General features: G+C 38.3%; 2 protein-coding genes across 2 annotated transcripts; both read right to left on the reverse strand.

Annotated features, from left to right (window-relative positions):
* Window positions 1-3,767: 3,767 nt before the first annotated feature.
* LOC145875735 (uncharacterized) lies at window positions 3,768-11,527 on the reverse strand. The gene is made up of 2 exons (XM_082971559.1): window positions 11,523-11,527; window positions 3,768-5,311 (listed from the first exon to the last, which is right to left on the reverse strand). The coding sequence occupies exons 1-2, from the start codon at window positions 11,525-11,527 to the stop codon at window positions 3,847-3,849; spliced, it is 1,470 nt and encodes a 489-aa protein (XP_082827685.1). The 3' UTR covers window positions 3,768-3,846.
* A 3,238-nt stretch (window positions 11,528-14,765) lies between these two features.
* Window positions 14,766-18,585, reverse strand: LOC145875739 (uncharacterized). The gene is made up of 2 exons (XM_082971563.1): window positions 18,041-18,585; window positions 14,766-15,201 (listed from the first exon to the last, which is right to left on the reverse strand). The coding sequence occupies exons 1-2, from the start codon at window positions 18,372-18,374 to the stop codon at window positions 14,858-14,860; spliced, it is 678 nt and encodes a 225-aa protein (XP_082827689.1). The 5' UTR covers window positions 18,375-18,585; the 3' UTR covers window positions 14,766-14,857.
* Window positions 18,586-25,967: the final 7,382 nt, after the last annotated feature.

The following is a 25,967-nucleotide window of genomic DNA, read 5'->3' on the forward strand; positions in this document are numbered from 1 at the left end:
AGAGCCTACTGACTGGGCCCTGTTTACACCTCCACACAGGAATACACACTCAGAGCCTCCTGACTGGGCCCTGTTTACACCTCCACACAGGAATACACACTCAGAGCCTCCTGACTGGGCCCTGTTTACACCTCCACACAGGAATACACACTCAGAGCCTCCTGACTGGGCCCTGTTTACACCTCCACACAGGAATACACACTCAGAGCCTCCTGACTGGGCCCTGTTTACACCTCCACACAGGAATACACACTCAGAGCCTCCTGACTGGGCCCTGTTTACACCTCCACACAGGAAAACACACTCAGAGCCTCCTGACTGGGCCCTGTTTACACCTCCACACAGGAACACACACTCAGAGCCTCCTGACTGGGCCCTGTTTACACCTCCACACAGGAATACACACTCAGAGCCTCCTGACTGGGCCCTGTTTACACCTCCACACAGGAATACACACTCAGAGCCTCCTGACTGGGCCCTGTTTACACCTCCACACAGGAATACACACTCAGAGCCTCCTGACTGGGCCCTGTTTACACCTCCACACAGGAATACACACTCAGAGCCTACTGACTGGGCCCTGTTTACACCTCCACACAGCAATACACACTCAGAGCCTACTGACTGGGCCCTGTTTACACCTCCACACAGGAATACACACTCAGAGCCTCCTGACTGGGCCCTGTTTACACCTCCACACAGGAATACACACTCAGAGCCTCCTGACTGGGCCCTGTTTACACCTCCACACAGGAATACACACTCAGAGCCTCCTGACTGGGCCCTGTTTACACCTCCACACAGGAATACACACTCAGAGCCTCCTGACTGGGCCCTGTTTACACCTCCACACAGGAATACACACTCAGAGACTCCTGACTGGGCCCTGTTTACACCTCCACACAGGAATACACACTCAGAGCCTCCTGACTGGGCCCTGTTTACACCTCCACACAGGAATACACACTCAGAGCCTCCTGACTGGGCCCTGTTTACACCTCCACACAGGAATACACACTCAGAGCTTCCTGACTGGGCCCTGTTTACACCTCCACACAGGAATACACACTCAGAGCCTCCTGACTGGGCCCTGTTTACACCTAGACACAGGAATACACACTCAGAGCCTACGAGGATTTTCTAAAAACTCCACTTTGCGTGTTTCACTCACCTCTTTTTTTAAACTACGTTCGAGATGTGGTATCCACTCGGCTCGCTGCCTCTCAGATCAAAGGTGGGTCCATTTGTTCTGTTCCTGAAGTGTGGTCTCCCTGAGATCCCAAGTTAGAGGGATCTCTGGTGCACCATTTACCCAGGTCACCAGGAGCGGTCACCAAGTCAAGATTCACATCCCCATCGCCAAATGTGGTGAATTTCTTTAATATCAAATGAGACCAACTTATCACACAAGTCAGAGTTATTCTTAAACTAAATCTTTATTCACTTATAAGGGAGCAGGTCAATACAACACACACATATAAAGTGAATCAATTGAGTGCCCTACGATAATGATGGCTGGTGGACCCACGGGACAAAAGTACAAAGGTCTTTTATAGCCCTTTCAACCTACATGACGAACAACAGATGTATAGAACGGGTCACAAGGTTAACATTTGTATGAAAGATACTTATAATTCTCAGCAGACAGTATCTGCTGTAAAAACAGTACTCTTTGTGTAGAGACCAGGGTCTGGCCCTGGGGTCATCTCTCCCTGGTACCATATAGAACAGAAACATTATCTCATGCTCTGGAATGCAGTCTCTTTAGGTTTTATCACCCAAAAGACATTGTAAATCTCCTGTCAGTGTTTTCTCCCAGAGGCCCATCCTCAGTAGAACACAGACACAATAGTTCTAAGAACCCTCTAATCTGTTGCATAAAACAACCATTTGATGCAATAAAAGTATTATAACATAATCTTGCAATTTTGCTCTCAGTGTCCACTGAAAGTTGACGAGTAACAACAACTGGGACCTAAAAGACACCCACCATGAGACCCACTAAATCTGCCCAAGAAGAGGCAAACAAAAGAAAAACCCACACCAAACTTAAAGACAGGAAGCAAACCAAAAAGGTGGAGCAACTAAAGGTGTTGACTCTCCACATGTATCAAGACAACTGGAGCACTGGGCCAGACACTCTTAAATAGAACCTGGACCAGCTCAGGTGAAACACCTTCCCACTAACGAGATGGACAAGCCAGCACAGGTGTAACACATACTGACTAACGAGGTGACACCAATCAGTGCGTCCTACGTGCTAACGAGCTAGACGTGCTGACGGAGCTAGACGTGCTAACGAGCTAGACGTGCTAACGGGCTAGACGTGCTAACGAGCTAGACGTGCTAACGAGCTAGACGTGCTAAAGTCAAACCTCAAAACAAAATGGAAAAACCAAAGACTAACACCTTAAAAGTTTGCTTACCACCAACAGAAAACAACTTCAATTTCACATTATAATCAACTACAATGCTTCACCTTCACCAATATAAACATGGTGTCTACTGGATGTCAACAATTAAAAACAAGAAAAAAACCTTGTCTTCCTAAAACGCTTCTGGATTTTTTATATTTTTTCCCCCTTCTAGAACTCTGGTCCCCTTGGAATGAAAAATACAGAAAAGAATAAGAGATAAAACTCATCGCCAAAAAACCAGTCAAAATAAATTGTAATCAATGGCAACGCACTGGCTAACGCAAAACTTTTTAACTGCCCACAATCAGCAACCAAGTTGTCCTCACCACGGACATGTCTGATTTCGAGCTTCTCTCTCTTCTCAGGGTTCACTAGATAGGCATGTTGTTGGATCGGGGCCCAGTCCCCAATGTCATGCTATAGTACATTTGGGTTGGCACATCTGAGAATGAACCCTGATATTCTAATAGCAGGGCAACAATGTCAATATAATTGTACCAAAAATTGTCAGTTGGTTGCATAAATAAATATTTGGTTGCATAGTCCTTTTTTCAAAGTATTTTCAATTACATTTTTCTAGGTGGGATATCCCCAATGTCAAAACACAGTTTTAACATGTACAAATCAATAACCAATATGCAGAAACAGTTTGTGATAAATTGAAAACCTAAACATAACATGTGCTATATACACAAACATCTGCCACAATAATCATATTACTTTTTAAAAACAAGCACCTTATAAACTGCACAAGCACCAGAAACACTGTTGTTTTGACAAGTAGCAATAAATCACTGATATCGATTAGGGGGGAAATCAGGTTGTACGTGCTGTTGAAACTAACACAACTAAAAAACACATGGAAATGGGAGATATATTTTACCTCACTGGTTAGAGGACAACCTGCCGAAGACAGTCAGCTACATTTTGGAGTGAAACATTTAAATTTAGGGGTCCCTAAACAAAGGAACACAACACTTATTTGTCATAACTCATCGCTAAAATCATTTGTGTGACAGAAGGGAGATGAGGTTGCAAGTCCTGTTAAAACTAACAGCTCCAAAACCACACGGAATCTGGGAATAATGTGTACATCCCTGGTTAGAGGACAATTTGTAGAAAACAGCTATCTACATTTTGAAGTGTTGCATTGTGATTCCAGTGCGTCACCAACGTGGTGAGTGTAACACAACTCTTTTTGTGTTAGTCACTTTTTGTTAAATCTCATAAATAGTAACTCTTCCATTTCAGAGCCTGGATTTTCCCCCTGAGGCTAATACCCATATCATGTTGAAATCAATAGAACAGGGGACAAACATTTAGGGTTCTACATTGTGACATCATTAAAATACTCCTTCTACAATGTTTAAACATTCTACATTGTGACATTAATTCATTGATATCATGAAACAACTCCTTAATGTATTTTCTAATATTTGATCAGAGATCTTTTATCAAAGTATCTCTTCACACATTGATCACAGCTATAAGGTTTTTCTCCTGTGTGTATTCTCTGGTGTAGAGTCAGACTGCTAGATTTAGTAAAACTCTTTCCACATTGAGTACAGCTATAAGGTTTCTCTCCTGTGTGTGTTCTCTGGTGCACTGTCAGATGTGTAGATTTAACAAAACTCTTCCCACATTGATCACAGCTATAAGGTTTATCATCTGTGTGTATTCTCTGGTGTTTAGTCAGACTGCTAGATGTAGTAAAACTCTTCCCACATTGATCACAGCTAAAAGGTTTCTCTCCTGTGTGTGTTCTCTGGTGCGTCTTCAAATTCTGTGAAGTTGAGAATCTTTTCCCACAATCTGAACAGTGGAATGGTTTCTCTCCTGTGTGTACTCGCTGGTGTCGAGTCAGACTGCCAGATGCAGCAAAACTCTTTCCACATTGACAACAGCTATAAGATTTCTCTCCTGTATGTGTTCTCTGGTGTCGAGTCAGACTGCCAGATGCAGCAAAACTCTTTCCACATTGACAACAGCTATAAGATTTCTCTCCTGTGTGTATTCTCTGGTGTAGAGTCAGATGGCTAGATTGAACAAAACTCTTCCCACATTGACCACAGCTATAAGGTTTTTCTCCTGTGTGTGTTCTCTGGTGTAGCGTCAGATGTGCATATTTAACATAACTCTTCCCACATTGACCACAGCTATAAGATTTTTCTCCTGTGTGTATTCTCTGGTGTTTAGTCAGACTGCTAGATTTAGTAAAACTCTTTCCACATTGATCACAGCTATACGGTTTCTCTCCTGTGTGTATTCTCTGGTGTTTAGTCAGACTGCTAGATTTAGTAAAACTCTTCCCACATTGACCACAGCTATAAGGTTTCTCTCGTGTGTGTGTTCTCTGGTGTTGAGTCAGATGGCTAGATTGAACAAAACTCTTCCCACATTGACCACAGCTATAAGGTTTTTCTCCTGTGTGTCTTTTCTGGTGCACTGTCAGATGGCTAGATTGACAAAAACTCTTCCCACATTGATCACAGCTATAAGGTTTCTCTCCTGTGTGTATTCTCTGGTGTTGAGTCAGACTGCTAGAGTCAGTAAAACTCTTCCCACATTGATCACAGCCATAAGGTTTCTCCCCAGTGTGAATTCTTTGATGTATTTTAAGGCCTAGTGAAGAGTTTAATCTTTTCCCACAGTCAGAGCAGCAGTGAGTTCTCTTCCCTGTGGGTCTCTGCTGGTGTTTCTTGAGGAGTTCTGATCTGGAGAGACTCTTCTCTGCCTCATCAGCATCATGATGTTGCTGAGGCTCCCCAGAGGATCCACAATAGTCCCGTCTCTCTCCTGTGAGAACAAAGTCAGACAGATGGTTAAAGGCCCACGACAGCAGAAATCCACTGTTTATTTGAGGTAAAAGGTGATGCCCAGAGCATACCCATGAACTTGTACAACAATTGACTTCTGTTAAATGATTTGACCATTAAGACAGTTAACTTAGCAACAATCACATTTTGTCTTGTTTTCACATTAGTAGTAACTAGAAATAAGTTATTAAAGTTGTTGAAATCCTAAGCAGTGCGCCAGATGACTTTTGGTTTCCAATATAGGCCCTGTGTTTGCTAAAATTGCAGCACGAGGGCAATGCGCACACAATTTGATTGCAGAAACACCTCCCTGCTAATGAGGAAACAGCTAGTTATGGATGTAGTATATCTGGTAATGAGGAAACCACTAGTTATGGATGTAGTATATCTGCTAATGAGGAAACCACTAGTTATGGATGTAGTATATCTGGTAATGAGGAAACCACTAGTTATGGATGTAGTATATCTGCTAATGAGGAAACCACTAGTTATGGATGTAGTATATCTGGTAATGAGGAAACCACTAGTTATGGATGTAGTATATCTGGTAATGAGGAAACCACTAGTTATGGATGTAGTATATCTGGTAATGAGGAAACCACTAGTTATGGATGTAGTATATCTGGTAATGAGGAAACCACTAGTTATGGATGTAGTATATCTGGTAATGAGGAAACCACTAGTTATGGATGTAGTATATCTGCTAATGAGGAAACCACTAGTTATGGATGTAGTATATCTGGTAATGAGGAAACCACTAGTTATGGATGTAGTATATCTGCTAATGAGGAAACCACTAGTTATGGATGTAGTATATCTGGTAATGAGGAAACCACTAGTTATGGATGTAGTATATCTGGTAATGAGGAAACCACTAGTTATGGATGTAGTATATCTGGTAATGAGGAAACCACTAGTTATGGATGTAGTATATCTGGTAATGAGGAAACCACTAGTTATGGATGTAGTATATCTGGTAATGAGGAAACCACTAGTTATGGATGTAGTATATCTGGTAATGAGGAAACCACTAGTTATGGATGTAGTATATCTGCTAATGAGGAAACCACTAGTTATGGATGTAGTATATCTGGTAATGAGGAAACCACTAGTTATGGATGTAGTATATCTGGTAATGAGGAAACCACTAGTTATGGATGTAGTATATATGCCTGGAGCAAAAAATAGTGAGCAAAGATTTTAGTTTTCACAATGTATTCTGAATATTACAGCACAAGATCAGGAGTGCTACTCAAGGAAACTCACATTAAGCTCTGTGTCTATTCACTAATTCACCACCGTGGGGGAAACTCAGGGGAGTTCTCATAGGCTGACAGCAAATATAGCCTCCATTTCCAGGTTGCTTATGAGTGCATTTCACATTAAATATGGATTATAATTGTAAGACTCGCTTGAATCACCTGCTTAATATGTTTGTGTTATTGTCGCATATCAACTGCTTTATACTTAAAAAACACTTCAACCAGTAAAATGCTCTTTGGCTTTGCCATCAGCCTGACAATGAGGGTTTGTACACTAAGTGTTTAACAAATTGGCCCATAACTTCACCTAACAATAACATAGACCAACTGTAAGACCCATAACTTCACCTAACAATAACATAGACCTAGGACTATAAATCATTTAATATTTCAGGTGAAACATGGAAACTAAAATGTTTTTGTCGTGACATTTCATAACCTGATCACCAGATAATTTTGTGAATAATCCCACTAGGCTACTCTGTAATGTGTTGTCATTCTAAATGTCCTGAACAATAGCCTATCCATCAAGGAACAGTTCTCTACACATTATGAGCTAAGTATCTCTGTGTCCAAACAGACTAACAAGACCCTACTGTAAATCAAGCAGACAATAACACTTTATAAACATACATTTGTTTGGGATGTTGGATCCAACGTGGAGCACGGCATAACTGTCTTTACCAGAGTAATGAATGAAGAAGCACTTTGGTTGTTGTTGCATGTCATGATGTTTGTCATGTGACTGTCATTCAGAAAATGATTTCCTGGATCAGCTGATGATAGTTGAACATGTGACTGTAACTAAACAGCTACAGTATTAAGTATTATGTGTAATTATTGAAGAACGACGTTAATGACAGTATCTATTTGGGTGTTGTCAATAAAGTTAAGGTGACTCTCGGTTAGAACCATTGGATTTAGCAAACTCTGAAATGATTTAGGATTTCTGTGCCCATAAAAACTGTTTTGCCAGCGTAACATAAGGAGACACTAAATGTTACGTAGGTAGAGAGCATTTCAGAGATCTGAATACAGAAAACCGTCCTAACAGGATAATAACCTAAACCACAAGGCCAAATCTACACTGGAGGAGCTTACCAAGATGACATTGAATGTTCCTGAGTGGCCTAGTTACAGTTTGGACTTAAATCATCTTGAAAGTCAATGGCAAGACTTGAAAACGGCTTTCTAGCAATGATCAACAAACAACTTGACAGAACAGGAAGGATTTTAAAAAGAATAATGAATATTCACATGAAGATCAGTCGCCTATTGGATGACATCACGACTTCCCATCAAGCCAACTCCTTGAAGGCCTTACTATGACATCACTCACCCCTTCTAGTTTGCAGTTGTTAAAAAAACACTATTTTGCTCAAAACATGTATTTGTTTCCCATTAGTGTGTTTATACTTTACTGTATTTATATCACTTTTCAACAGGAAAAGTTTAAAAATCCCTGGAGGACTTCATGGACAATTCATACAGTACAAAAACATATTCAAGTGTAGAATGCCCTTTTAAAAATCACACATTAGTTCAACAACTGCAGAGTTTGTGTCCCTGTTTTATTAGATAGTACTCACTGTATTTACCGGTGTTAATCAGATCAATGTCCCTGTTTTATAAGATAGTGCTCACTGTATTTACCGGTGTTAATCAGATCAATGTTCCTGTTTTATTAGATAGTACTCACTGTATTTACTGGTGTTAATCAGATCAATGTCCCTGTTTTATTAGATAGTACTCACTGTATTTACTGGTGTTAACCAGATCAATGTCCCTGTTTTATTAGATAGTACTCACTGTATTTACTGGTGTTAATCAGATCAATGTCCCTGTTTTATTAGATAGTACTCACTGTATTTACTGGTGTTAATCAGATCAATGTCCCTGTTTTATTAGATAGTACTCACTGTATTTACTGGTGTTAATCAGATCAATGTCCCTGTTTTATAAGATAGTACTCACTGTATTTACTGGTGTTAACCAGATCAATGTCCCTGTTTTATAAGATAGTACTCACTGTATTTACTGGTGTTAATCAGATCAATGTCCCTGTTTTATAAGATAGTACTCACTGTATTTACTGGTGTTAATCAGATCTCCAGTCTTCTCTTCATCATTGACAGTAATTGACCCCTCTTCAGCCTTAATTCCAAAAACGACTTCATCTTCTTTCACTTCATCCTCCACTCCAAAAACTGCATCTTCCTCCTCTTTCACTCTGAACGCGTCTTTCTCTTCTTTCACTGTAACGTCTTTCTCTTCTTCTTTCACGGTAACAGCCTCACCCTCTACTTGTTTTTGTATTGTAACATCTTTCTCTTCCTCCTCCTCTTTCACCAGAGCTTCTTTCTCCGTCCAACAGACCTCCTCTTCTTTAACAGGAGGAGAGTAGCTTAGTGAACTCATGGTCGGAGATAATAGCTAGTTAGCATTAGCGACTAGACTAGTGCTAATTTAACCAGCCAGCTAGTTGACTTACAACGTAAATATTAAATTAAATGGGGTAGCTAGTTGTTTCCACATAAGTATGTTTAAATCATAGTAGCAAATAAACCACGAAATTGTGTAAAGAACTTGAATGTTCCGACTTTGTCGGCTAGCGAGCTACCGAGGTGGCTGCAGTTGTTGAAGAAGCGTTCCGTCCACTAGATTATACGTCACACTAGAAACATCGCCTGAAAGACACATGTCGCCATCTGCTGTCTGGAGGGAGGAAACGCAGTTGAGGAGGGAAAACTATTTTTATTCTTCATTGAATTATAATATTATAAAGCAGTTTAGGGAAACGTTTTGTTCCTCTCCATTAAATATGAATATTATATCAACACGTACAAAGAGCATGGTGTAACAATACATCATGTAGATGTATATAATGAACAGACTAGGTCTATACTGATCCTACATGGTGTAACAATACATAATGTCGATGTATATAATGAACAGACTAGGTCTATACTGCTCCTACATGGTGTAACAATACATCATGTAGATGTATATAATGAACAGACTAGGTCTATACTGCTCCTACATGGTGTAACAATACATCATGTAGATGTATATAATGAACAGACTAGGTCTATACTGATCCTACATGGTGTAACAATACATCATGTAGATGTATATAATGAACAGACTAGGTCTATACTGCTCCTACATGGTGTAACAATACATCATGTAGATGTATATAATGAACAGACTAGGTCTATACTGCTCCTACATGGTGTAACAATACATCATGTAGATGTATATAATGAACAGACTAGGTCTATACTGATCCTACATGGTGTAACAATACATCATGTGGGGCTTTAAGGCGATGCTAGTGTGACGTGTATATATAGTGGACGGAACACTTCTTTCAACAGCAGCAACAGGGAATTTGTAGATCAGTCAGTCGGCAGTCGCCTGCAGTGTCGAACAAGCCCAATACCAAACCAATCAGGTGGTTGTTTGATGAAATGAAGCTTCAGACGCCATTGATGACATGCTGCTGATAAAGTGATACAGGCATCAGTACACTGCTTTGAAGTTTACTGCTTAGCGATTTGGACGCAGGCCTCGTAGCTCCGGTGTTGGTGCTGACATCTTCAGGACAGGAATACCGGTTTACTTAACGGAGGAATAAACACACATGTTCATCATTGGTGTTTTAACCAGAACGGGGAAAATGCACTTTATTTATTTTCGCACATGCGCAGTCATACATCTCTCATAGGGCATGACTGTACCAGTGTAAGAACACAACTCAACAACATATTAGTCCACATGCCAACACAATATATTTGGAAAAAATCCCATTATTTTCCAGTGTTTCTTTGATGTATTGCGCGATCGTATCAGCTGTCTCATTTGGAGTGTTTTTAACTTCGACTAATTTACTTTGCACGCCACCATTCTTCCAATCAAAATACTGAATAAGCAGAGGGAATATTTTCACAGCACCGTGATTGCTCCCATCAGTAGAAACACCACAGTAAGGTATGTCTTCTAGTGCTTTCTGAGCTATGTCGACAGAATGTGGTGCTATCACAGCGTTAACAATTGTTTCGGTCGTAGTACGAGCGCTTGAAAGCGGTCAAAGCAATGCAAAAACCCCCAAAACGCACACAACGAATGGAGACTGTAGGAAGCAAAAGCCGAATCCCGGACATTTTAGGCGATTTAGAAATCCCGGCCGGACGCATTTTTTTTGGTCCAAAAAGAGGACATGTCCGGGAAAAAGAGGACGTATGGTCACCCTACATAATTAGATGCTATTTTTAAACTACAATGACCATAATGCACTGCGTGCCTACTTGTCTTGTCTGTGTTTATTTTACACCTGCTATGTAAAAGAGACAGAATAATGCACGATGGTCAATGCTATCTGGGATCCTTGGGACATCCCTACCCTAAACCCTAACCTTAACCCCTACCTTAACCATTTTAAATGTCAACTTCAACGGGCTAGGGACGTCCCAAGGATGTATCTCTACCTGAAAATACATGATCTAAGTGATTGATAGTTGGTATTCAGCAGTCATAAAGCCTTATTTACTTTAATGAACTACTAAAATAGTGATTTTGTCAGACAGCATAGACAGCAGCTCTACACTTTATTGACTGACTGATCCATTCATCCTTCCATCCCTCCTCAGCCTTCCTCTCCTCTGAAGACCCAGTGAGGGTGGAGCTCAGTCAGAGAGCTGTTGAGGGACTGGTTAGGAAGAACACTTCTACCGCCAGAGAGGTGAGAGGTCACACATGGTTTAGATGGTAAATATTTATGTCCCCTTAGTGGTTCATCACATCAGCTAAAGGGAATATGTTCCATCATCTATGTTTATTTACATTAGTGCAAATTGTCCACTGATATCGGTGTAATTTCTCACCCTTTTGGCTGTATTAAAGTTAATTTCCCCTCAGGCACACACATATGTTCTTTGTTATTATGAAGGTCATTTGTGTCAAATATACTTTTCCTCACTCATTAACCCCATCTCCTTACATTGCTTATGTATATTCAGTGGCCTGACTGCATCCAGACTATGTCAAAGGCCCATCCTGGTAGATCTGAACCTAATGCAGCTTGGAGTGATCAGATGACAGAAGTCACATTTAGGTGCCAGGTGTAACTGAGGCCATAGATGCTCCATATCCATTACTTTGAGTGTTTTATATAATATGACTAAATGTGTTTCTTTCTGTGTTGCAGGGACAGTCAATAAATGGAACAGCAAGGCCACAGAACATGACATAAGCAGAGCTGTGGGAGACCACCTCAAGCCCCTGGTAGAGCCGGGGGTGGTGTTTACCACTCCACCACGCCTTCAGCAGGCTTGATACTGTTTTTCATACTAAGAGTTTGTTGATTGGTCAGTCATTGGGTTCATTTGTTTTATTATATGTAAAAATAAAATCAAGCTTTATTCATAAAGCACATTTCAGACATGGATGCAACAAAATGGCTTCACAGGAAAAAGATAAAACAATGAAAATAAACAAATATTTAGTACACAACATAAGAGGATAAAAAACAGAAGACTTAAACTGAAAGACTAATGAACATTCTAAGGAAATGCCATTGATTAAAATGTTAATTGGATGCATGATCCAACCCAAAATATAAGCTTGGGACACTATGGGGGTCAGTGTCCACTGGAAGTTGACTAGTAACAACAACTGGGATCTAAAAGACACCCACCATGAGACCCACTAAATCTGCCCAAGAAAAGGAAAACAAAAGAAAAACCCACACCAAACTTAAAGACAGGAAGTAAACCAAAAAGGTGGAGCAACTAAAGGTGTTGACTCTCCACATGTATCAAGACAACTGGAGCACTGGGCCAGACACTCTTAAATAGAACCTGGACCAGCTCAGGTGAAACACCTTCCCACTAACGAGATGGACAAGCCAGCACAGGTGTAACACATACTGACTAACGAGGTGACACCAATCAGTGCTAACGAGCTAGACGTGCTAACGAGCTAGACGAGCTGACGGAGCTAGACGTGCTAACGAGCTAGACGTGCTAAAGTCCAACCTCAAAACATAAATGGAAAAACCAAAGCCTGTAACACCTTAAGACAACAAATATATCCTATATTTTTGATGGACAAGTTTGCTCACCACCAACAGAAAACAACTTCCATTTCATATTATAATCAACTACAATGCTTCACCTTCACCAATATAAACATGGTGTCTACTGGCTGTCAACAATTAAAAACAAGAAAAACACACTTATTTCTAAATAATAATATACAATTGAAATATTTTTTTCTCCTTTTTCTCTTCTTTCTATAGAATCCTAAAACTCACTAGCTTCTAGAACTCTCGTCTTCCTAAAACTCACTAGCTTCTAGAACTCTCGTCTTCCTAAAACTCACTAGCTTCTAGAACTCTCGTCTTCCTAAAACTCACTAGCTTCTAGAACTCTGGTCCACTTGGAACGAGCCCAAACAAAACTATCCGTATCTCCAATATGGAAAAAGTCAAAATAAATTGTGATCAAATGTACACCCCTTGGTTAATATGTATTGGCAATAATTAACTTAATGGTGAGGCATGGAATAATAAAACATGTATACTTTGTTTGAAATATGAGGTGATTTGAGACATGCTTCTTCAGTAGTGGAATAAAGACAACGCTTGAATGTTGTGAAGAAATACTGGAGTGATGTAGGATTGTTAATAAAATTGATTACAGACCAAATGATTATACTGCGTCCATGTGTATTTATTTCTTTATTTTAACCTTCATTTAACAGTAACCGAAAGGTTGCTGGATTGAATCGCGAGCTGACAAGGTAAATCTGTCGTTCTGCACCTGAACATGGCAGTTAACCCTCTGTTCCCCGGTAGGCAATAATTGTCAATAAGTCAGTTATGAACAAATTCTGATTTTCAATGACGGCCCAACGGTCTAACCACTAGGCTACCTGCAACTAAGTTGAAATTAAGTTGTTTTCAAGTCACTGAAAAAACGGGGCATAGTCTTCTTTTCAACGTCTTTTCAATGACATGTTGCTAGATGGGATATCCCCAATGTCAAAACAGTTTTAACGTGTCCAAATCAATAACCAATAAGCAGAAACAGTTTGGGATAAATTGAAAACCTAAACATAACATGTGCTATATACACAAACATCTGCCACAATAATCATAGTACTTGTATTTTTTAAAACAAGCAGCTTTTAAACGGCACAAGCACCAAAAACGCTGTTGATTTGATAAGTAGCAATAAATCACTGATATCGATTAGGGGGGAAATCAGGTTGTACATGCTGTTGAAACTAACACAACTAAAAAATAAACACATGGAAATGGGAGATATATTTTACCTCACTGGTTAGAGGACAACCTGAAGAAGACAGTCAGCTACATTTTGGAGTGATACATTTAAATGTAGGGGTCGCTAAACAAAGGAACTTATTTGTCATCACTCATCGATATCATGTTGAAATCAATTGTACCGAGAGGAGGGAGATGAGGTTGCATGTCCTGTTAAAACAAACAGCTCAAAAACCACATGAAATCTGGGAATAATGTGTACATCCCTGGTTAGAGGACAATTTGTAGAAAACAGCTGGCTACATTTTGAAGTGTTGCATTTTGATTCCAGTGGGTCACCAACATGGTAAGTGTAACACAACTCTTTTTTTGTTAGTCACTTTTTGTTAAATCATAAAAATAGTAACTCTTCCATTTCAGAGCCTGGATTTTCCCCCTGAGGCTAATATCCATATCATGCTGAAATCAATAGAACAGGGGACAAACGTTTAGGGTTCTACATTGTGACATCATTAATATACACCTACTACAATGTTTAAACATTCTACATTGTGACATCATTAATATACACCTACTACAATGTTTAAACATTCTACATTGTGACATTAATTCATTGATATCATGGAACAACTCCTTCATGTATTTTCTGATGTTTAATCAGAGAACGTTTTTGAGAGTATCTCTTCCCACATTGATTGCAGCTATAAGGTTTCTCTCCTGTGTGTGTTCTATGGTGTCTAGTCAGCATGCTAGAACAAGTAAAACTCTTCCCACATTGAGCACAGCTATAAGGTTTCTCTACCGTGTGTGTTTTCTGGTGGTATATCAGGCTGCTTAGCAGAGTAAAACTCTTCCCACATTGATTACAGCCAAAAGGTTTCTCTCCTGTGTGTGTTCTCTGGTGTGCTGTCAGGCCGCCAGGTGAAGCAAAACTCTTCCCACATTCATCACAGCTATACGGTTTCTTTCCTGTGTGTGTTCTCTGGTGTGATATCAGGGTGATTAAAATAGGAAAACTCCTCCCACATTGATCACAGCTATAAGGTTTCTCTCTTGTGTGTGTTCTCTGGTGTGATATCAGGCTGGTTGACAGAGGAAAACTCTTCCCACAGTCAGAGCAGAAGTAAGGTTTCCTTTTGTGTGATTTCTCAGGTGTATTTTGAGTTCTGATGAAGATTTAAAAAATTTCCCACAATCAGAGCAGCAGTGAGAATTATCCCTTGTGTGAATTCTCCGGTGTGATATAATGCCTGATGAGGTGCATCTTTTCCCACAGTCAAAGCAGCGGTGAGATCTTTTCCCTGTGGTTCTCCGCTGGCGTTTCTTGAGGTGTTCTGATGTGGAGAGACTCTTCTCTGCCCTGTCAGCATCATGAGGTTGTTGAGGCTCCCCAGAGGATCCCCGATAGTCACGTCTCTCTCCTGTGAGAACAACAAAGTCAGACAGATGGTTAAAGGCCCACAACAACAGAAATCCACTGTTTATTTGAGGTAAAAGGTGATGCCCAGATCATACCCATGAAGTTGTACAACAGTTGACTTCTGTTAACTGTCTTAATGGTCAAATCATTTAACTAATGAGGAAACCACTAGTTATGGATGTAGTATATCTGGTAATGAGGAAACCACTAGTTATGGATGTAGTATATCTGGTAATGAGGAAACCACTAGTTATGGATGTAGTATATCTGGTAATGAGGAAACCACTAGTTATGGATGTAGTATATCTGGTCATGAGGAAACCACTAGTTATGGATGTAGTATATCTGGTAATGAGGAAACCACTAGTTATGGATGTAGTATATCTGCATGGAGCAAAAATGGTGAGCAAAGATTTAAATTTTTCACAATGTATTCTGAATATTACAGCACACTATCAGGAGTGCTACTCAAGGAAACTCACATTAAGCTCTGTGTCTATTCACTAATTCACCACCATGGGGGAAAACTCAGGGGAGTTCTCATAGGCTGACAGCAAAATTAGCCTCCTTTTCCAGGTTGCTTATGAGTGCATTTCACATTACTTTGGATTATAATTGTAAGGCTCGTTTGAATCTCCTGCTTAATATGTTTGTGTTATTGTCGCAAATCAACTGCTTTATACTTAAAAAACACTTCAACCAGTAAAATGCTCTTTGGCTTTTCCATCAGCCTGACAATGAGGGTTTGTACACCAAGTGTTTAACAAATTGGCTCATAACTTCACCTAACAATAACATAGACCTACTGTAGGACCCATAACTTCACCTAACAACATAGACCTACTGTAGGACCCATAACTTCACCTAACAACAACATAGACCAACTTTAGGACCCATAACTTCACCTAACAACAACACAGACCTACTGTAGGACCCATAACTTCACCTAACAATAACATAGACCTACTGTAGGACCCATAACTTCACCTAACAATAACATAGACCTACTGTAGGACCCATAGCTTCCCCTAACAACAACATAGACCTACTGTAGGACCCATAACTTCACCTAACAACAACATAGACCTACTGTAGGACCCATAACTTCACCTAACAATAACATAGACCTACTGTAGGACCCATAACTTCACCTAACAATAACATAGACCTAGGACTATAAATCATTTAATATTTCAGGTGAAACATGGAAACTAACATGTCTTTGTCATGACATTTCATAACCTGATCACCAGATGATTTTGTGAATAATCCCACTAGGCTACTCTGTAATGTGTTGTCATTCTAAATGTCCTGAATATAGGAAAATAGCTCTGTGTGTTGTACAATAGCCTATCCATCAAGGAACAGTTCTCTACACATTATGAGCGAAGTATCTCTGTGTCCAGACAGACTAACGAGACCCTACAGTACATCAACCAGACAATAGCACATTATAAACATGAATTTGTTAGGGATGTTGGATCCAATGTGCAGCACAGCATAACTGTCTTTACCAGAGTAATGAATGAAGAAGCACTTTGGTTGTTGTTGCATGTCGTGATGTTTGTCATGTGACTGTCATTCAGAAAATGATTTCCTGGATCAGCTGATGATAGTTGAACATGTGACTGTAACTAAACAGCTACAGTATTAAGTATTATGTGTAATTATTGAAGAACCGCATTAATGACAGTATCCATTTGGGTGTTGTCAATAAAGTTAAGGTGACTCTCGGTTTTTACCATTGGATTTAGCAAACTCTGAAATTATTTAGTATTTCTGTGCCCATGAAAACTGTTTTCCCAGCGTAACACAAGGAGACACTAAATGTTACATAGGTAGAGAGCATTTCAGAGATCTGAATACAAAAAACTGTCCTAACAGGACAATAACCTAAACCACAAGGCCAAATCTACACTGGAGGAGCTTACCAAGATGACATTGAATGTTCCTGAGTGGCCTAGTTACAGTTTGGACTTAAATTGTCTTGAAAGTCTATGGCAAGACTTGAAAATGGCTTTCTAGCAATGATCAACAACATACTTGACAGAACAGGAAGGATTTTAAAAAGAATAATGAATATTCACATGAATATTAGTCTCCTATTGGATGACATCACGACTTCCCATCAAGCCAACTCATTGAAGGCCTTACTATGACATCACTCACCCCTTCTAGTTTGCAGTTGTCTAAAAAAACTATTTTGCTCAAAACATTTATTTGTTTCCCTTTAGTGTGTTTATAATTTACTGTATTTATATCACTTTTCAACAGGAAAGGACGTCATGAACAATTCATACAGTACAAAAACATATTTGAGTGTAGAATGCCCTTTTAAAAATCACACATTAGTTCAACAACTGCAGAGTTTGTGTCCCTGTTTTATAAGATAGTACTCACTGTATTTACTGGTGTTAACCAGAACAATGTCCCTGTTTTATTAGATAGTACTCACTGTATTTACTGGTGTTAACCAGATCAATGTCCCTGTTTTATAAGATAGTACTCACTGTATTTACTGGTGTTAATCAGATCAATGTCCCTGTTTTATTAGATAGTACTCACTGTATTTACTGGTGTTAATCAGATCAATGTCGCTGTTTTATAAGATAGTACTCACTGTATTTACTGGTGTTAATCAGATCAATGTCCCTGTTTTATTAGATAGTACTCACTGTATTTACTGGTGTTAATCAGATCAATGTCCCTGTTTTATTAGATAGTACTCACTGTATTTACTGATGTTAATCAGATCAATGTCCCTGTTTTATTAGATAGTACTCACTGTATTTACTGGTGTTAATCAGATCAATGTCCCTGTTTTATTAGATAGTACTCACTGTATTTACTAGTGTTAATCAGTTCTCCAGTCTTCTCTTCTTCGTCCTCCTCTAATGTGACAGTAATCTCCCCCTCTTCATCTTTCACTCCAAAAACTGCATCTTCCTCCTTTTCTTTCACAGTAACATCCTCCTCCTCTTTCACTCTGAACGCGTCTTCCTCTTCTTTCACTGTAACGTCTTTCTCTTCTTTTTTCACGGTAACAGCCTCACCCTCTACTTGTTTTTGTATTGTAACAGCCTCCTCTTCCTCCTCCTCTTTCACGAGAGCTTCTTTCTCCGTCCAGCAGACCTCCTCTTCTTTAGCAGGAGGAGAGTAGATTAGTGAACTCATGGTCGGGGATGTTAGCTAGCTAGGCTAATGCTAACTTAACCAGCCAGCTAGTTGACTTACAACGTAAATATTAAATTAAATGGGGTAGCAAGTTGTTTCCACATAAGTATGTTTAAATCATAGTGACAAATAAACCACGAAATTGTCTAAAGAACTTGAATGTTCCGACTTTGTCGGCTAGCGAGCTACCGAGGTGGCTGCAGTTGTTGAAGAAGCGTTCCGTCCACTAAATTATACGTCACACTAGAAACATCGCCTGAAAGACACATATCGCCATCTGCTGTCTGGAGGGAGGAAACGCAGTTGAGGAGGGAAAACTTTTTTTATTCTTCATTGAATTATAATATTATAAAGCAGTTTAGGGAAACGTTTTTTTCTCTCCATTAAATATGAATATTATATCAACACGTACAAAGAGCAACAAGTGTTGTTTGATTAGTTCAGATTTTTTTATTGAGAATTTAAAACAAACTTAACCTCTACTCCACATCTGTATTTCTGATTCAGTCAAATAACTAGATATCAAAATAAGCACCTAGTTATTGATACCCTTGATAAAGATGAGCTAAAATTACTGTATGAAATAAATAAATTAACTTTACCCACTACTAGGATATTTTAGCCCAAAACCTGGTTACCTCTCTGCTAGGAGGCTGAGACTTGGCCATAAGAGGATCTTCCAGCAAAACACATCAACATCCACCAAGAAATGGTTAATTGGGCACAAAATCAACATTTTCAATGGCCATCTCAGTCTTCGGACTTTAACTCCATTGAAAACCTGTGGTTTGAATTGATCAGGGCAGTCCATAAGACAGACTAAATAAATCAAGGACCTGGAGAGATTCTGTATGGAGGAATGGTCTAAGATACCACCCAATGTGTTCTCTAATCTCATAAAACATTTCAGTGTCGTTATTCTCCCAAGGGGAGGGTGCTGGAGTACTGAAAACATGGGAGGCAATAATTCAGACCCCAACCTTTTGAGAATTACATTTTAAACTAAATCTCTTTCTCTGAGCAATTGTATTAGTATAAAATAATATAGGACTAGCTATAGGACTAGGTCTATACTGCTCCTACATGGTGTAACAATACATCATGTAGATGTATATAATGAACAGACTAGGTCTATACTGCTCCTACATGGTGTAACAATACATCATGTAGATGTATATAATGAACAGACTAGGTCTATACTGCTCCTACATGGTGTAACAATACATCATGTAGATGTATATAATGAACAGACTAGGTCTATACTGCTCCTATATGGTGTAACAATACATCATGTAGATGTATATAATGAACAGACTAGGTCTATACTGCTCCTACATGGTGTAACAATACATCATGTAGATGTATATAATGAACATACTAGGTCTATACTGCTCCTACATGGACTAACAATACATCATGTAGATGTATATAATGAACAGACTAGGTCTATACTGCTCCTACATGGTGTAACAATACATCATGTAGATGTATATAATGAACAGACTAGGTCTATACTGCTCCTACATGGTGTAACAATACATCATGTAGATGTATATAATGAACAGACTAGGTCTATACTGCTCCTACATGGTGTAACAATACATCATGTAGATGTATATAATGAACAGACTAGGTCTATACTGCTCCTATATGGTGTAACAATACATCATGTAGATGTATATAATGAACAGACTAGGTCTATACTGCTCCTACATGGTGTAACAATACATCATGTAGATATATACTACCGTTCAAAAGTTTGGGGTCACTTAGAAATGTCCTTGTTTTTTAAAGAAAGCACATTTTTCATCCATTAAAATAATAATACAATTTATCAGAAATACAGTGTAGACATTGTTAATGTTGTAAAAAAATTAAGAAACAAAAAAATTAAACAAATTCACCTTTATTTAACCAGGTAGGCCAGTTGAGAACAAGTTCTCATTTACATCTGCGACCTGGCCAAGATAAAGCAAAGCAGTGCGACACAAACAACAACTTGTTCTTTAACAAAGCTTTTGTAAACAGTGTTGTTGCATAACAATCAGGCAGTAGAACAACAATAATCATCACCCTCTTGACCAATCTACCCTCCCCTTAACATTGGGTTGATTCAGACCCTGTCAGTGTACCAGGTGGACATTGGGTTTGATTCAGACCCTGCCAGTGTACCAGGTGGACATTGGGTTGATTCAGACCCTGTCAGTGTACCAGGTGGACATTGGGTTGATTCAGACCCTGTCAGTGTACCAGGTGGACATTGGTTTGATTCAGGCCCTGCCAGTGTACCAGGTGGACATTGGGTTTGATTCAGACCCTGCCAGCATGGCCAGAAATGTATTCCAAGGTCAGTAACTTATAACCACAGAACCACCACAGACCTTTCATGCATGACTAAAAACACCTAAGTATTAGATTTACTGCCATGGTCTAGTATGTCATCGCCTCAGACACCATTCACAATGCTGGCTGAGGTACTAGTAAAACATGACATATTATTTCCTAACCATTCACAATGCTGGCTGAGGTACGAGTAAAACATGACATATTATTTCCTAACCATTCACAATGCTGGCTGAGGTACTAGTAAAACATGACATATTATTTCCTAACCATTCACAATGCTGGCTGAGGTACGAGTAAAACATGACATATTATTTCCTAACCATTCACAATGCTGGCTGAGGTACTAGTAAAACATGACATATTATTTCCTAACCATTCACAATGCTGGCTGAGGTACGAGTAAAACATGACATATTATTTCCTAACCATTCACAATGCTGGCTGAGGTACGAGTAAAACATGACATATTATTTCCTAACCATTCACAATGCTGGCTGAGGTACTAGTAAAACATGACATATTATTTCCTAACCATTCACAATGCTGGCTGAGGTACGAGTAAAACATGACATATTATTTCCTAACCATTCACAATGCTGGCTGAGGTACGAGTAAAACATGACATATTATTTCCTAACCATTCACAATGCTGGCTGAGGTACGAGTAAAACATGACATATTATTTCCTAACCATTCACAATGCTGGCTGAGGTACGAGTAAAACATGACATATTATTTCCTAACCATTCACAATGCTGGCTGAGGTACGAGTAAAACATGACATATTATTTCCTAACCATTCACAATGCTGGCTGAGGTACGAGTAAAACATGACATATTATTTCCTAACCATTCACAATGCTGGCTGAGGTACGAGTAAAACATGACATATTATTTCCTAACCATTCACAATGCTGGCTGAGGTACTAGTAAAACATGACATATTATTTCCTAACCATTCACAATGCTGGCTGAGGTACTAGTAAAACATGACATATTATTTCCTAACCATTCACAATGCTGGCTGAGGTACGAGTAAAACATGACATATTATTTCCTAATTGTAAAAAAAATCCCCACTGTTTAACCAGAACAACATGAGTTGTGTCCTTCAAAGTGTTAGTCCATAATCATATTCAGCTACTTAGATGTCATGTATTGTCATGTTCTCTATAATGAAACATCACCACTGTAGATGTCATGTATTGTTATGTTATGTTCTCTATAATGAAACATCACCACTGTAGATGTCATGTATTGTCATGTTATGTTCTCTATAATGAAACATCACCACTGTAGATGTCATGTATTGTTATGTTCTCTATAATGAAACATCACCACTGTAGATGTCATGTATTGTCATGTTATGTTCTCTATAATGAAACATCACCACTGTAGATGTCATGTATTGTCATGTTATGTTCTCTATAATGAAACATCACCACTGTAGATGTCATGTATTGTTATGTTCTCTATAATGAAACATCACCACTGTAGATGTCATGTATTGTCATGTTCTCTATAATGAAACATCACCACTGTAGATGTCATGTATTGTCATGTTCTCTATAATGAAACATCACCACTGTAGATGTCATGTATTGTCATGTTCTCTATAATGAAACATCACCACTGTAGATGTCATGTATTGTCATGTTCTCTATAATGAAACATCACCACTGTAGATGTCATGTATTGTCATGTTCTCTATAATGAAACATCACCACTGTAGATGTCATGTATTGTTATGTTCTCTATAATGAAACATCACCACTGTAGATGTCATGTATTGTCATGTTCTCTATAATGAAACATCACCACTGTAGATGTCATGTATTGTTATGTTCTCTATAATGAAACATCACCACTGTAGATGTCATGTATTGTTATGTTCTCTATAATGACACATCACCACTGTAGATGTCATGTATTGTTATGTCATGTTCTCTATAATGAAACATCACCACTGTAGATGTCATGTATTGTTATGTCATGTTCTCTATAATGAAACATCACCACTGTAGATGTCATGTATTGTTATGTCATGTTCTCTATAATGAAACATCACCACTGTAGATGTCATGTATTGTCATGTTATGTTCTCTATAATGAAACATCACCACTGTAGATGTCATGTATTGTTATGTTCTCTATAATGAAACATCACCACTGTAGATGTCATGTATTGTTATGTTCTCTATAATGACACATCACCACTGTAGATGTCATGTATTGTTATGTCATGTTCTCTATAATGAAACATCACCACTGTAGATGTCATGTATTGTTATGTTATGTTCTCTATAATGAAACATCACCACTGTAGATGTCATGTATTGTCATGTTATGTTCTCTATAATGAAACATCACCACTGTAGATGTCATGTATTGTTATGTTCTCTATAATGAAACATCACCACTGTAGATGTCATGTATTGTCATGTCATGTTCTCTATAATGAAACATCACCACTGTAGATGTCATGTATTGTTATGTTCTCTATAATGAAACATCACCACTGTAGATGTCATGTATTGTCATGTTATGTTCTCTATAATGAAACATCACCACTGTAGATGTCATGTATTGTTATGTCATGTTCTCTATAATGACACATCACCACTGTAGATGTCATGTATTGTTATGTCATGTTCTCTATAATGAAACATCACCACTGTAGATGTCATGTATTGTTATGTTCTCTATAATGACACATCACCACTGTAGATGTCATGTATTGTCATGTTATGTTCTCTATAATGAAACATCACCACTGTAGATGTCATGTATTGTTATGTTCTCTATAATGAAACATCACCACTGTAGATGTCATGTATTGTTATGTCATGTTCTCTATAATGAAACATCACCACTGTAGATGTCATGTATTGTTATGTCATGTTCTCTATAATGAAACATCACCACTGTAGATGTCATGTATTGTCATGTTCTCTATAATGAAACATCACCACTGTAGATGTCATGTATTGTTATGTCATGTTCTCTATAATGAAACATCACCACTGTAGATGTCATGTATTGTCATGTTATGTTCTCTATAATGAAACATCACCACTGTAGATGTCATGTATTGTTATGTTATGTTCTCTATAATGAAACATCACCACTGTAGATGTCATGTATTGTCATGTTCTCTATAATGAAACATCACCACTGTAGATGTCATGTATTGTCATGTTCTCTATAATGAAACATCACCACTGTAGATGTCATGTATTGTCATGTTATGTTCTCTATAATGACACATCACCACTGTAGATGTCATGTATTGTTATGTCATGTTCTCTATAATGAAACATCACCACTGTAGATGTCATGTATTGTTATGTCATGTTCTCTATAATGAAACATCACCACTGTAGATGTCATGTATTGTTATGTCATGTTCTCTATAATGAAACATCACCACTGTAGATGTCATGTATTGTCATGTTCTCTATAATGAAACATCACCACTGTAGATGTCATGTATTGTCATGTTCTCTATAATGAAACATCACCACTGTAGATGTCATGTATTGTTATGTCATGTTCTCTATAATGAAACATCACCACTGTAGATGTCATGTATTGTTATGTTCTCTATAATGAAACATCACCACTGTAGATGTCATGTATTGTTATGTTCTCTATAATGAAACATCACCACTGTAGATGTCATGTATTGTTATGTTCTCTATAATGACACATCACCACTGTAGATGTCATGTATTGTCATGTTATGTTCTCTATAATGAAACATCACCACTGTAGATGTCATGTATTGTTATGTTCTCTATAATGAAACATCACCACTGTAGATGTCATGTATTGTCATGTCATGTTCTCTATAATGAAACATCACCACTGTAGATGTCATGTATTGTCATGTTCTCTATAATGAAACATCACCACTGTAGATGTCATGTATTGTTATGTCATGTTCTCTATAATGAAACATCACCACTGTAGATGTCATGTATTGTCATGTTATGTTCTCTATAATGAAACATCACCACTGTAGATGTCATGTATTGTCATGTTCTCTATAATGAAACATCACCACTGTAGATGTCATGTATTGTCATGTTATGTTCTCTATAATGAAACATCACCACTGTAGATGTCATGTATTGTCATGTTCTCTATAATGAAACATCACCACTGTAGATGTCATGTATTGTCATGTCATGTTCTCTATAATGAAACATCACCACTGTAGATGTCATGTATTGTCATGTTATGTTCTCTATAATGAAACATCACCACTGTAGATGTCATGTATTGTCATGTTATGTTCTCTATAATGAAACATCACCACTGTAGATGTCATGTATTGTTATGTCATGTTCTCTATAATGAAACATCACCACTGTAGATGTCATGTATTGTTATGTTCTCTATAATGAACCATCACCACTGTAGATGTCATGTATTGTTATGTCATGTTCTCTATAATGAAACATCACCACTGTAGATGTCATGTATTGTTATGTTCTCTATAATGAAACATCACCACTGTAGATGTCATGTATTGTCATGTTATGTTCTCTATAATGAAACATCACCACTGTAGATGTCATGTATTGTCATGTTATGTTCTCTATAATGACACATCACCACTGTAGATGTCATGTCATGTCATGTTCTCTATAATGAAACATCACCAAGTGAAATAAAGTTGATCAGATATTCTTAATAGACATTAAATAAAAAATGGTTGTTCAGAAATCATTAATTATCATGTTGCTCTGATGAAATGAACTAAATATTTCACAATCATTACCACTGCTGATATTCACAGAGAATAATTACAAGGATCATATTTCACAATCATTACCACTGCTGATATTCACAGAGAATAATTACAAGGATCATATTTCACAATCATTACCACTGCTGATATTCACAGAGAGTAATTACAAGGATCATATTTCACAATCATTACCACTGCTGATATTCACAGAGAGTAATTACAAGGATCATATTTCACAATCATTCCCACTGCTGATATTCACAGAGAATAATTACAAGGATCATATTTCACAATCATTACCACTGCTGATATTCACAGAGAATAATTACAAGGATCATATTTCTCAGTTGCATTGACCTGCAGACATCAGACACCACCTCTCCCTTATGCACATGTGACTGAAATGGAACCAATCACAAAAATCCCTGACACAGCTTTGATGGCCCAATAAAAACGAAACTGCACGTTTCTGCCAGCCAATGGGATAATTC

Source organism: Salmo salar, unplaced genomic scaffold (genome assembly GCF_965601325.2).
Source record: "Salmo salar unplaced genomic scaffold, fSalSal1 ptg000332l, whole genome shotgun sequence".
NCBI lineage: Eukaryota > Metazoa > Chordata > Actinopteri > Salmoniformes > Salmonidae > Salmo > Salmo salar.